We start from the raw sequence: 14,700 nt of genomic DNA on the forward strand, positions 1-14,700 counted from the left end.
TCCCACTTTCTGAAAATACCTGAAAAAAGTGAATCGCGAAATTTAATACACGCGAAAATTTTCCAGAAGTCAGCAATCGCGAAATTTAATACACGCGAAACACGTTTTTTCGAAAAAATTTCGCGATTCGCAAAAATTTGTAACACGCGAAAATATATACCAATAAGGTAGAAGTGGCCAGTTTTTTTTTTTTAAATGATTTACAGATCTTGACTTGTATAAAAATTCAAGAAACTATCATAATATGCACATTTCTAATAAAATTCAAATTTTTGAAAAAATATAATACAAAAGTTATTTACGTCATTTACTTAAAAATCTAAAGGTATTCATACATAGGCAATTTCTGAGCTTATTTTAGATGCTTGCAAAAAGACCAAAAGTTAGAGAGTTAAAAAACAAATTAAAATGAATAAAAATGAATGTAAAAATAAAATTAGCTAGGATTTATCATCAGATTTGTTGTTTTTAAGAAACCCATCGGTGACAGACGTGCGCGTACTCGGTATGAAGCTAATGGATGACGTTGCCGGAGCGACGAAGATTTGACTTCCAGAAACGGTTTTGGCTGTGTTGGATGGAGTTCCAGAAAGAATGGTACATGGAGAATGGAGATTCTCACCAACCAGTGAAGTTTTTCTTACAATACTATCTGAAGGTACCCATACACCATTTGCTGTGCCAGTGGATGCCGCCATCTTTGCTGAATTTCTTCGGTTGATGACGTCATTAATTGAAGGAACTTTAGTTGATTCATATTCACCGTCAAACACGTTTGGTATGCTCTCTTTGAAAGGCGTGGATGAGTATTTGCGAATGTGAGATTCAGCTGATAACCTCGGTGAACCAACACTAAGACTCTTGGACATATTCCTGACGCTACGATTGGCTCTACCAGATCGTGAACCAGAATGACTCATCACAGAGCGCGCAGAGTGCGAAGAACCCATCTGTTTGGTTGAGTTTGCAGAGGAAGGCAGGAATTTGACTGAAGATACATTAGGCTTCATGCTGTTGATGGATTGGTTATAAATGATATCAGTGCTTGTCTGTTGACGGGAATCCACTTTGGCTGGCATGTTGTTGTTGCTTGTTTTGGAAGGCACTATCTCGATACTCTGTTTACGCACCGAAGCATCTGAGGGTCGACCCAATTTGGCTACATCGTCAAATGTCAAGGAAACTTTGGAGATATTACCGATGGACATAGGTGTGCTACCAGCTGAATGAACAGGCCCGAATCCACTTCGTTGTGGTCTAGCAATACGATCAGCTGACTGTGGATAAACTTTGGATGGTTGTGATGATAGTGCTTCGTTTTCAGGGATGTCATCAAGTTCTCTTACACTCAATTGAGCACCGATGCAATCAATGTTGTTGTTCTTCATCGATGGATCTTCTTCAAGTGGTTTGTCTTTCATCTCAAAGCTTTCTATATTTGAAGAATCTTTGCCACTTGTAATTGGTTGGTTATCTTGCAATACATTTTGAGCAGCAATTTCTTTTGATTGCTCCTGCTTATTACAAATATCAACTGAATCAATTTTTTGTTCTTGAGCGTCGTCTTTTACAATTGAATCGTCAAGTTGAATAGAGTCCTCGATTTCTTCAACTTCCAAAGGCGTTTGTTCGACTTTTCTGAAAGATGATGTTGAATGTTTGACTGAATCTCGTTTGATGAGGACTTCTTCTTTAGATTCAACACTGGCGAAACTGGTGTGATATTTTTTGTTCTCTTGCACAGCACCGACTGCAGTCGAAGGAGCATTGAAGACCGATGACTTGGATTTGTTTGACCTTTTCTTCTTCATTTTTCGAGATGACTTCACTTTTACTTCTTCCGTGTCCACTTTACTGTTGTGAACAGACTTTGTTTCTTTCACTTCCGTGGCTTTAGACGGGCTTCGCTTAAAAAGTTCCTTCGATTCACGTCGGCTACTGCCTTTTGAAGTAGTCTTCTTGATCGGAGGTGATTTACCTTCGACACTTGCATGCTTGGATTTCGTTGGCACCAATTGTTTAGACGATTTTGTTTTGGTTTCTTCAATTGATATGGAGTTCGTACGCCGTCTATATATCTTCGAAGGTGGTTTGGCAGGTACTGCAGAAGAACTTGACGTATTAGTTCTGGCTTGAAGAATCTGGCAATTAGATTTAGTGTTACGATTTTCGATGATGCTTGATGTTTTCGGAAGTGAGGGTAGAGCGTCCGTTGATGGTTCCTCAGGCTTAGCAAACGACTTCTGATGTTTAGAAAGCCTATCAAAGACCGATGGGCCGTTACTTTCTGAAGTCTTCATTTTAATGTCCCGAATTTTATGTATAGATTCGTATTTAATATTTGATTCCAGTTTATCGACACTCCGCTTCAATGGTTTTGCGTAATTCGGAGTTTCATTTTCAGAAAAAGCCTTTGTAACAGATTGTACTTGAGATTGTTTTCTGGTCGTCGAGGTACATCCTGATGAATTGTTACTCACTTTTGGTCTAGAGTAAGAGGATATGGACGTCCCTCTTTTAGCGTCATGGTGAGTGGGCGAGGTGGAACAAGGTGGTTTAGGATCAACGAAAGATGTCTTGTAGCGTTGAGATGAACCTATCTTCTCAAGAGATGTTTTAAAGTTTTGAATTTCTGTTTTGAGAACAACTTCTTTTTCTTCACTGTTCACTAGCGAATCTTTCTCTTGGAGATTTTTATTGGTAGTATTTTTAGAAGAGGGTCTTGATTCGATCACCTTTTCTTGTACTTCTATTACAGACCTGGAATGGCCAACGCTTGGAAGAGGAACGGTGGTGGAGAGATTCTTCTTGATTGAGATCGATGACTCGGTTGCTCTCGATGGTTGTTTGTGAATGGACAGCTGACTTGGTATTGGAGACGATATGTTAGGTAATTCAACCAAGTTACTTTTAATTTTCGGAAGAGATGCCTTGGATGATTTTAAATCACTCGAATCAGATTGATGACAACTTTGAGCTGGACTCAAGCGCGAAAGAGTTTGTGGAGGTGGTGGTGTAGGGTCTGCAACAGGTGTAGTTGATTGTGACAGAGGCGACATAACTGAATGTTGACTCGTTTGTACTGATGGAATGGCTTGGTTTAACAAAGGTGAAGGCGAATAAGGTGAAGCTACTTGTTGCAAACCATAATTATGATTTCCATACTTATCATACATAGCTTCTGCAGGTGAACTTTGGGGTGAACATGTAAGCGGTGATGAATTGACAGATTGTGATGCCAGCAGTGCTATGTTGGTTGAAGAAATCAATCTTTGAACATCAGCTTGGATAGAATTATAAAGAGCCAGAATACCCGGCGCAAGTTGATTTTGACCGAGAAAACCCATCAGTTCAGGTTCATTCATAACAGGACTCTGGTTATGTCCCTGTGTAGCCATCATGAAGTTCGTCTCGTTTGAGTTATCTGATTGTTGTAGTGACGTTTTTCTGGACTCAATATTTTGTAGCATATCAGACTCATTAGTATTTGAGTAATCACAAACTTCTTCCGTTATGGAATGAATGTTGTCGAGTTTGTCCATGAAATCATTGGACCACTTCTTTTCATTTGAAAAGTTTTCATCCATCTCTTCATCTTGTTCATCTTCGTCTTCTTCTTCGGCAATGTAATCAAACTTGTTCGTATTCTCTTTGTTAAACTCTTCAATCAATCGTTTTTGTACGCTTTCAGGGAAAAAAGGAGTTAGTCGTCGTTCTCTGCCACTACCAGCTTGGGAATTGGCTAATAAACTGTCTGTGCGTTGTCTTTCATCATCCTTCTCTATTTCGTCGCCACTCATTTCTTCACTCGCTGTAGTGGATGGCAAAGGAGTCAAGATTCGCTCCTTGATGGAATTTCGACGTCCACGGACGACTTGATCAGACACCGCATTTACCATGATTGCTTCACTTATTGATACTTCATTGAATTTCACTAACACGCTTGGATGACGGTCAAGACCCTCGCCTGGAAGAAATACGTATTTTTAAGAGCTATCAGGTGAAAAAAGGCACACTAGGGTAATAGCTGTTTGAAAAATTTATCTTTATTGTGTTTGTACGTTTATATGTAGTTTTATCCAGGAAAACCTTTTACGATTATTCTTTTATTATATTCCGAGACTATTAAACTAAAAACCTTAACAAAGAAAACCCAATCAGTGTAACAAAAGGAAGCAACAGAACCCAGTATGACGTTTGCGAGCACAATCCTGGCTTATTTTGCTCATCGAGACTTGAAATCTATAAAAGTAGTTTACTGAAACAAGCTAAAGGTTAACTTACGGTTACGAGAAGAATAGTTAATGTCTTTGGTAAGCGCGTCAAGAATCTGCTTGTCTTCGTAACCCAATCGTTTAGCAGATGATCCAATGATCATCATGGAATATTTGAGAGCGAATCTTTGAAGTTTCTCGTTGGAATCTTTGTTATCTTCACTAGATACGATCTTTTTAGCATTGTCGATGGCAGTTGCAACAATCTCTTTAGCAGTCATCTCTAATTTCAGTTCATATTGACTGTTGGCTGTAGTATAATCTTTCTTTATCACTTCTTCGGTATTGTTGGAAACGATTTCCAGAGCGCTGTTGATGACAGAGCGTGTGATGATCTCCGACGCAGATGCCAAACATTCGTAATACGAGTTTCCTTGAACTCGCATTTTGTTGGATGACCAAGTATGAAGGTTCATCAAATATTCTGAAGTAGGAGAAGGCTGTGACGACATGATGTTAAGTTGACGCGAATTCAACTTCTTCTCCTCTCCGATCTTAGAATTGACTTCAGCTTCAGAAAATCCAAGACTGAGAGCAGCATTTCGCAATGCATTATGAGTCACAACGACATAAGGAGCATCCCTAGTACACGGTCTTGATTTTAGACTGTAGTTGGATTGGATATTTATAGACATTGATGAAACTCGGGTGTTTACTTCATCAACCAGTGATTGAACAGATTCTCGTTGAAGACCGAGATCGTTTGAAGCGTTGATGATTGCAGTCTTGGCAAGTTCAGCTGCAATAACAGAAACTGACGTATCACTTTCATGATTTGCAACAACAACTGATAAAGCCGAATCTGCTTCTTTTTCGCTGTAACCAAGATTGATGGCTGCTTGTTTGATAGCGGTCACTGCGATATCTTTAACAGTATCCGAATACTTGCTATTGAACAGAGCTATTGAATCAGCATGTTCTATCCCATCAGCAATGGAGCTTTCGTCACCAGAAGTCTCCATGTCAACTCCAAGAGCTGACGAAATCTCTTGTCGATCATAACCAAGAGACATAGCAGCAGCGATTAAGGACATCTCGGTAATTTCTTTGGAATAGTCGACGATGGATTGAGAAACCAAGGGAAGTGGTGTTTCAACCACTTCCTCTATTTCAACTTCAGATGAAGATTCTGGTAAAAGATCCAGTGCACGAAGAATCTCCTTCTCCTCATAACCAAGTTGCGTGGCTGCGTTCATCAATGAACCTAAAAATGACACAGTAAAAATTAAAGTTTTTCTTGTGCATGTGCAAGGTCATGGGAAGCGGGGGTCAACTTTGTAAGTCACTTCAAAGATTTAAGAAATGGAATTTCATGGCTGCTTAGTTAAAAAATGTTTACTCATAGATGGGCTGACTAAAAAGAAGGAGGGTATATGTACATCAAAATCGGAAAAAGAAGCTTTAGAACTGGAGAAAATGAATGGAGGAAGTGAGTGGAGATGACCCTTCCAAAATTTGAGAAAACAATGAATAGAACCTTGGACAAGCTGTTGTGCAGTACAAGCCAACGTCGCAGAGGAGTAAACAGCAGATGTTACCAACACTGGCTCACTATTGACGAGATGAACAAGAGTAGCTCTTGATTCCAATGGTGTATTCACCAACACGTCAAGACTGCTTCGACTTTGACGGCTTGGAATGACAAGGATTTCGTAAGAGCTACGATGAGAGCAGAAAGATTCGTTTGAGTAGCAGGTGATATCAGCTTCTTCTTGTAAATCACCTTCGATGATGTCATCCTCGTTGTTTTCCGTCACATTGATGACCGTTTCCACGGATCCCTCCATCGAGTCTGGATCGTGAATAGAATCGACAACAGGGAGGTGTTCATGAGCACTTTTGCAATGTTCAATCAATAAACCAGGGATATCTAAAAGAGGGGCATGTGGGCCACCACCAGTAGATGCCATCATGGAATGACGAGATTTCTGATGATACACATTCTCTGTTTCATCAAGAAGAATACGACCAAAGGTGATGAAACTTGGTTGTGTTTGAATGAGACCAACGTCCAAGTTGTCTTTAGATTCGGGCAATTCACAAACCACATCGTCTTCCACTACATCACTTAAAACGTCAACATCCTCTTGATCACTTATTTCTTCTTCTTCTTTTATGATGTCATCTTCTTCTTTCTGTAACAGCAAAAACGGTGATGAGCTGAAAAGATGGAGCTTGGTAACAACTAATTTAGACAGCCGACTTTTTTTGATATTGTGAAACCAAGAAAGTCACTTAAAATTGGAAACGAACTTTTTAAAGTTCGTGGGGACTAAAATTAAAGAAAACTTCAATTACTAGTTTGAGTAAAGAAAACGATTGAATTTCATACTCAAAGTTTCATGCCATCTAGGATGGCAATCTTTAGTGAAATAAACGTTCTATAAAATCTACAATTTTAATGTCTTCAAAAATCTGACGGCATTTGGCGATGATTTCAGTTCGCTTATTTAACAAGTTCCGACCCGGATAGGTGGCAATCTCAAATTTCTCCTTCCATTATCTATTCGAATTAGAACGCTGACCACACCGCCAAATGTTGATAGGTTTTTCGATGGTGAATGGCTGTCTAATGAACTTAATACCTACCGCAAAAACTTCTAGCTCTTCTCTTTCTTTCTCATTTAAGTCATTGAGGATATGTTTGAGGAGAACATTGTCAACATCCCACACACTTGTGCGTTGATCGTCGTGTCTTTTCCTACGTTTGCCTTTGTTCTCGTCGTACAATCGTTTCTGTCGATAGAACTCCAATAAACGTTCTCGCTGTTCGATCGATTTCAGCTTTGTTCGCCATTTTTGAATTTCTTTTTCTTTCTTCTCTTCTATACGATTCAAGAACTGACTAGCTTCTTCCAGATGCTTTCGTGCGTTGTCTTTGTTCTCTTGGTGATGTTGCAACATGTATACTAAATATTGATTAATTATAATCTTCGATTCAAAGAAAGCACTCTCGCCAATGCCCGAGTACCACAGAAAAGTTCACAAATTTATCTCTTTTGAATTTGATATCTTTATCATTAGAATTTCATGCAGTGAAAAATGCTTCTTTGTCATTTACTGAGTCAAGGGGGGGGTCAAAAAATACTCTGAAAACTTTATTACACTTATGCGTGCTAATCATGGCGTTTTAAATCTAACGACTAGGAAACGTGAATTGACGTGAATTGACGTCAAAATCCGAGAGGTGTACGTTTTTTTTAAGTGACGTCAATGCAGCGAATTCAAAATAGGCCCCATTGGATTTTAACGTCAATTCATGTTTGCCAGGCCTTATATTTAGAACACCATGGTGCTAATCTATCCCTCGATAGTGTTATCAATAGAGCATATCAACAAAGTGTACATTACAGTAAGCCTACCATCACTTCTCCTTCGTTCTTTTTGATAGACATTCTCCCTTTCGTTGATTGAAACTTTACGTTTTTCCATTTGGACTTCCCGATTTTGTTCATCTTCTTCCATCTTACCATGACAATATTGTTGACGACGCTCATACAACTGTCGTGCCTGGTGTCAATCAAAAGGAAGAAAGAATAAGAAATAGAATATTTCAAAAAGAATACTTGAGATAATTAGCACGATGACTACGTATCAAAAACCGTACCACACATCCACGTGAAACCCCTGTCAACTGAAAAAATCGGCAAAAACATCGCCTAAGAGGAGAAGAAAGGTAGGGGTAATACACTATGGATTTTTGAAATCCAACTATGTTTATGAGTATATATAACAGAATCTTAAATCTCCATCAAAGCTAGGATTCTTCGTTCCATCCCCAGTGGCTTAAAGATTTTTCCTTGACACTGAGACACGGTAGGTATACCATATTATTGCGAATTTATTTACCACCGTTAAAGTTAAAGTAAAATATCTTACTCTTTCCTCTTTTTCCATTTTCCTTTGATCTTGTAAAGATTGTATTCGATTTTGACAATCTCGGATAAGTCTCTTGGATCGAAGTAGAATCTTCAACCTATACCTTTTGTGCTGAAACAATGAAAGTAATACACTTCATAGAAGTCTTAAAGGAACCATCCATGTATCTTATCATGGTTGGAGCCTCAATCTATTGATAATATTTTTCTTGACAATTATTTAAATGCTTCCATCCAATAGAGAAGTAACTTTTAAAGCCCATTGGCTCTAAGTGTACATTAAAAGTTTGTTTTGCTTATCATTTTTTCTCCAATGCTTCAAATATAATAAAATTATATACCGTTGAAAAGATAATTCAGAGCGCTATAATTTTGATAAAGAATTTTTTTTTAAAGTTCAACGGTATATAATTTATTATAATTTGAAGCATTCGTTGAAAAATGGCAAGCAAAACAAATTTTAGTGCACACTTTAAAGCGAATGGACTTTAATTGGTTGGAGTTGGAGACATTTCTGTTACGAGAAAATACGAGTCAACTAAACAAAATTATTTTGTTCAAAGCTTGAAAAGACTTTTGCCGAATGTTTGGAAATTCTTCCCACCCAACTAATCACACAATTATCGCAATGAGTATTCTTTCATCTTAAGCGTAGCCTTATTTACAGAATGGTTCATGTTGAAATTCATACCTCAGATTCTTTCTTTGCTTTAGCATCGATCTTAACTTTATATTCTTCTTTCTTCAAACGCTGTTGACGTGCCATTTTGCGTTCGCGCTCACGTTTCTTGTTGGCAATCGCATCGTCTTTGTCTGCCAAATTTTTCAACAGTCTAAATTTCAAAAGAACATAGTTCAAATCAATTTTGTCCTGTACGCACAAAAAAAAATACCCTAAACATCTTAGTGCAACTTTTTGTGCCCTTTGATACATTGAACAAAGTAATATTTTATGTATATACCTTAACCCTATTTTTATCAGGGGGTGTTTTCCACCAGGCTGGCACTACCGTGAAAAGCACAGGTCGTCAATGCTGTGCCGACCAATCCAGATTCTATTCAGCGCGCAATCAACGCATAGAAAAGTAACCATGACGACCATCCAAGATCTTGGATGAAGTTCAAAGTCGGTACTTTTATTCCCGTCGTTGAAAACACAATTCAAAAATGTCATCAATGCTTTTTAAAAAGAGTCAGTGATAGAGAATCATAATATAAAGTCCGTCTATTATTTCGATTCAATTAAAATAGCATTTCCATAATTAATATTTTAGTAACTACTGTTATACATTTGGGAATCATGTAAAAGATTTCTTTCGAAAGAAACTCGTTTCAATTACACTTGGAGGTTTCTGAGGAATTCGTAAATAGTAAACTGCATACTGATGCAGTCTGCTAGACATTAATATGGTAATATTTACTCTTTTATCTTTGATTCTTTCTACAGTGATTAGATTGACATATGCGCGATAGAATTTCTATTATTGGTCTTCAGAGGTTGAAATATTCTTTGAAAGCTCAACCTCTGATAGTGATACTCAGGGTAGGCTGGCACTTTTTTGCTAATAGCTCACTGAAAAAAAGTTTAAACACTTTGAAAGTTTCTGACTTTTAATATAATCTTATTAGCAGCATGTATACCCAATTTTACAATTATGCACCGACCAGATCAGGTTTTATGATTTTTTTGTGCAGGCATATCATAAAATCCAGCTAAAACCCTGTAAAATCCCAAAATCTTAAATTCGGCATAACTTTTGATCTAGACATCCAACGGACTTTTGACAGGTTTTAGCTATCAATAATAAATTTTGAAAAATATTTTTAAAAATTTCAAAAACTGATGACGTCATCAAAAATGTTCTGCATGGATTTTAAACGTCAATTTCATTAGTATGTTAAAAACCGGCAAATATGTTAAAGATATTCTTTTTTGCTTTTAGAAATTTAAAACAGAATCGAAAAATCTGCATTCGTTCAACTTTAATTGCTATTTTAATGAAAGGTACTTTTTCATTGGTCAGCGATAATAGACGATATCGGCTTCACATGAAAACTCAGATTTGACCCCCGAGAATTCCCCACAATAATTTCACTGTGAACTTTTTTCTGCGCAAAGTATTGGGGGCAATATTCGGGGGTCAAATTAGGCTGTGCACATCCCCAGAATTTATTTTGTTATAGGGGATGCGTATCGTGTATGAAATTCTCATCCGAGAACCAAAATTTGCATAAATTTACATAATTTCGTCACATCCAATCAAAGAAAGAAAAAAATGAAGTCATTGTGCTGTTGTTTTCATAATTATCAACTTTCATTCATTGAACAAAGAAAAAAAGAAGTCATTGTATTGCTATGACGCATAATCAAAAAAGAAAAAAGAAAAGACGGGGGTAAGTTGGGACAGAAATATTTTAGACGATACGCATCCCCTATATCAAATCATATCAGAGGGGATGCGTGCAGCCTAGGGTCAAATCTGAGTTTTCACGTTAAGCCGATATCGTCTATTGTGAAACTTTGTGATGACGTCATCACCTTTATGATGACAACATCAACCCAAATTTTTTTCTATGAGTTCCTTCTATGGTAGAGAACATCTCTGCCAAGTTTCAAGTCCATAACTTTTCTAGATCAAAAGTTATGCAAGGCTGGTGGAAAACCCCCCCCCCCCTTGAGAATACAAAACACCAAAAAGCCTGATAATAATAGGGTAAATATTTTTGGTAAGTACTGTAGCGAAAAAAAAAACTAAAAATCTTTAATTTAAAGGAGAAAATTTATTCTTAATGTTGTTGGGTAATTAGTTCCTTTTTTGACAAAAAATGAGAAAGTTTTGGCCAAGAAATATGAATTTATTGTGTAGAATTATGAAAACGTAAAATTTTAGTTTCCTTAAGGCAGACCAGTGTCCGAGATTCAGAAAAAACTTAAATCAACTTAACTAAAAATCGACTCACTCGAAAACTGCAAGAGATTCAAGAGGCAAATTTTTTTTTGTCAATTGTACACCCTATTAAGAGCATAATATAAAAAATTTGCCCTGATATAAGGGGTGCCCTACGGAGTGATACAATTCACTACCTCGGCCGCTGGTCTAAGTTATTTAAATCAGCTATGAATATTAACGGACTGACATTATACCTTTGTCTGTTCATTTCCTCCTGTTTCTTTTTGTCAGTGGAGAGTTCTTTTGCACGTTCCTGGCGTTGTTTGGTAAGTTGAGCAGCTTCATTATTTGTATGTGTGCTAGGGATAAGGGATTGGTCGTTCTTCTGCAGGTGCCAATCTTGATCAATAGCATCTAACTTCAATTTTCTTACCCACTGTCGATAGTCATTAAATTCTTTGATGGTACATTTCACATAACCAGCCTTTGTGATCAAACCTTCGAAAAGAGAGAAATATGCTTATGATGTTGCAAATAGATTACGATTACAGATTTTAAGGGTAATGAGAAGAGAGCCTTACAGTCACACAGCTTACCGAGAACACTCCCTTGAAATAAGTTGTCCTTTAAAACTTTTTAATCAACCTTTGACCCAGATGAACCAAAATTAGAACGACTGTTTTTAAAAACAACACGTACCTTTTTCGTATAAACGCTTTCTAACCAGAGGGCTGTTCAAGTAGTCTTTGAGATGAGGGTCGTGTAGGAAATTGTACTCCGAGGCCGGTACATTGATGTTGGTTACGTCAAACTCTGTATGCGGTGGCACAGGATAACGCTAAAATAATAAAGAACATAATATAAGATTGGAAGTTCGATTTGTTAAGCAAAATATCGTAAAATATTCATCCCACGAGAAGACAATAGAGCTTGATGGGCTAGAAAAGAATCGTCAACTTTCTCAAACAAGAAAAACACTGAAACCTTAGGCGCCGCATTAGGGACTACAAGTTGAACCTAACTCTCTGTGTTTTTGGGCGGTATAATATTCGTATAGATTTTCTCTTCAATTTGAATGAAAACCTAGCCTGGATATCCAGACTGTAAACTATTTCTAAATTTAGATCTTTTAAGTTCTGGTTTACAGCCTGGTCTTCCTAGAGCGATTTGCATTCTCGAATCAGAATACAGTCCGCTTGCTTGCGCTCACTACGCTCAAGCCGTAAAAACCGATCTACATTACACGTTGAAATTATGTAACAAAAAATAGGTTAATCCTCCCTTGTTAGTGTAGATATAGCTTCCTTCCTTTCATGAAAACATGAAAAAGAAGAAAGAGAGGCAAGTTTATTTTCTATAAAACCATGGTTCTTGGTGATATGCAAACTTGTTCATGAACTTTGGTGTAATATTTGGATGTTTTAAATCATTGAGTTTCAAGCCCGAAGGACTAGAGGCGACACTCCTCAATGGGAAATGAAACAACTTGTTTCCCATCCAGAACGCCAGCGCGTAGTTTTTACACAAACGCCAGATTGAAACTAAAATCTATCGCTAGATTTCAAAAAAATGTAGTCCTCTAAAACAAAGGAATCATAGATACAATTCGTCGTCATGATTACGGCGCGTTATATGCGCGTTTTGGATGGGAAATAAGTGGCTTCGATTTCTTTTGCCTGAGAGAGAAAGGTTAAATTTTCTCCTCCGGGCTTGAAACTCTGTGTTTTAAATGGTTTTAGATCCTGTAAGGCTGCTTTTCATTAATTTTATTTTGGCTGCCCTGGGTTGGCTAGGAAAATTTTGGAAACGTGGGTTTGTACTTTCATTCTCTAGGGAGACCAAGCTCTATAATTTTAGAATTTTGTATCTTGAGGTAATTTTTGTTTTTTCTAAAATTCTGAGCTTGGATATCTAGGCTAATGAAAACCATGCATATGTGAAGATGATTTTACGTACCTTATCGGTCCTTTTTACACCGGCCCTTATTGGCATTATTTGTGGGCTCGTGGCTTAATAAGGCCAGGCGTAAAAAGGGCCAAGATTTTGCAATTTTAACCTAAAAGCAGCGTTAATTTTTTATCATTATTTCTCAATTTAAAGGATTTTAGGTATGATTTGAAGACGAAAATTATCCATAGTTTTACCCCATATTCAAAACCTCAGTGAAATATTTAATGTATTCAAAAATTAGTGATTTTCGAAGGAATTTTCAACAGTTTACTACTGAAAAATGACATTTTAATGTAAAGTTTAGTCATTATTTACTAACTTGAAGCATAAGTAGCCATTTTTACAAATTTTGGCGTTATTAAACCATAGTATCTATAAGAAAGCCGCGGCTTTCTTATACTATGATTAAACGGCCCTAATTGGCGTAAGCCCAAAATTAGGCTGTGGGGTAATACTGTAAGAGCTGGCGTAAAAAGGGCCGATAAGGTAATTCAAATTTGGTCACTGAGTGTACAACAATCTTAAGTGATTTTTCAATTTTAAAAGAAAAACAATGAGATCTTTTTTACTAATTAGAGAGATAAATATTCTGACTTTTTGTTGTTTTTTTGTAGAACAGAAGAGAATGAGACTCTTGGAAAGTCAAAAACCGACCCATACCGTCCGCTCATATCCAGCTGACCAGCCAATGTACGCCCCTTCCCCGAGGTGGGTACTAGGGCAAAATGGGTTAGGGGGATGCGCCGCTGGTCAGGGTACCTTTTTTAACCTCCGCGAGTTTTTGGAAAATTTGATGGAAAGTAAAAAATTTGAGAAAATTTTGGAATTTCAGTCCCATTCAGGGTCACTTTTCTCGCAAATTTTTGAAAAAACGCGTCCCACGTAGGGTCCGGCGGGGCCCCCTCGGGTTATAGGCACAAAATTCCCTAAGTTTTGCGACATAAAATTACAATAAAAACACAGGCCCTACCCACAAAGACAAACTACTATACTCAGAACTTAGCACTTGTGAGGGTGAGAATACTACCTACAAAAGATTAAAAATAATAGTCAGAAATTTACCTTTGTCCCAAGTTTAGTTGTTGATAACTGCACAACATCTGTAGGACAAGGAACAACAGGAACTTTGCGATACAAACTGGCTGGTGTTTCATAATAAACTAGAGAAGGTTTCACTTGTGGATAGGTAAAGCCTTGTCTCTGGTGAAGTAGAGCATCATCAAGCCATTCAAAACGTTTCTGTTTCTTTTTATTTTTTGACGTACCCATCCTGTTCGTTTTGTCAAAGTTTTCACTTTTGTTTACATTTTCAAAAAGGAACCACTTTTCAGAAAAGTTTTTGTTTACTTTTGATTTCGAACGTTATGCGCGTTCGAACAATGCAACGGCTTCCCAGCGGAGGGGGTTTCCCCAAGTGCGTCCAGCCAAGAAGGCGCAAGGGTTATTTCTCTCTCTCTCTCTCTTTCTCTATCAGCGAGCACACCTCACTAAAAACCGGGATTTTTCCCGGGGGGGCAATCGATTTCGAAACAACGGTATGTGCCGCGCAAAATCTACCTTTCAAAATCGCACCCTTACAGTGCAGTTCGAGATGGTTGAAAGGGTACCCTTTTTAGTGCATTTTGTCTTGGTTTACAACTTTCTCTCCCTTATAGTGCATTATGTTTCTCAACTTTTTCTCAAATAAAACGGGTAATACTATGGTCG

At 37.5% G+C, this 14,700-nt stretch overlaps 1 protein-coding gene across 1 annotated transcript; it reads right to left on the reverse strand.

Moving 5' to 3' along the window:
* Positions 1-282: 282 nt before the first annotated feature.
* LOC136799514 (titin homolog) lies at positions 283-14,333 on the reverse strand. The gene is made up of 10 exons (XM_067056227.1): positions 14,056-14,333; positions 11,743-11,881; positions 11,298-11,541; positions 8,844-8,985; positions 8,154-8,264; positions 7,637-7,784; positions 6,864-7,183; positions 5,752-6,409; positions 4,285-5,478; positions 283-3,967 (listed from the first exon to the last, which is right to left on the reverse strand). The coding sequence occupies exons 1-10, from the start codon at positions 14,260-14,262 to the stop codon at positions 441-443; spliced, it is 6,690 nt and encodes a 2,229-aa protein (XP_066912328.1). The 5' UTR covers positions 14,263-14,333; the 3' UTR covers positions 283-440.
* Positions 14,334-14,700: the final 367 nt, after the last annotated feature.

Source organism: Clytia hemisphaerica, unplaced genomic scaffold (assembly GCF_902728285.1).
Source record: "Clytia hemisphaerica strain Z4C2 unplaced genomic scaffold, Clytia hemisphaerica genome assembly, whole genome shotgun sequence".
In the NCBI taxonomy this organism is placed as follows: Eukaryota; Metazoa; Cnidaria; class Hydrozoa; order Leptothecata; family Clytiidae; genus Clytia; species Clytia hemisphaerica.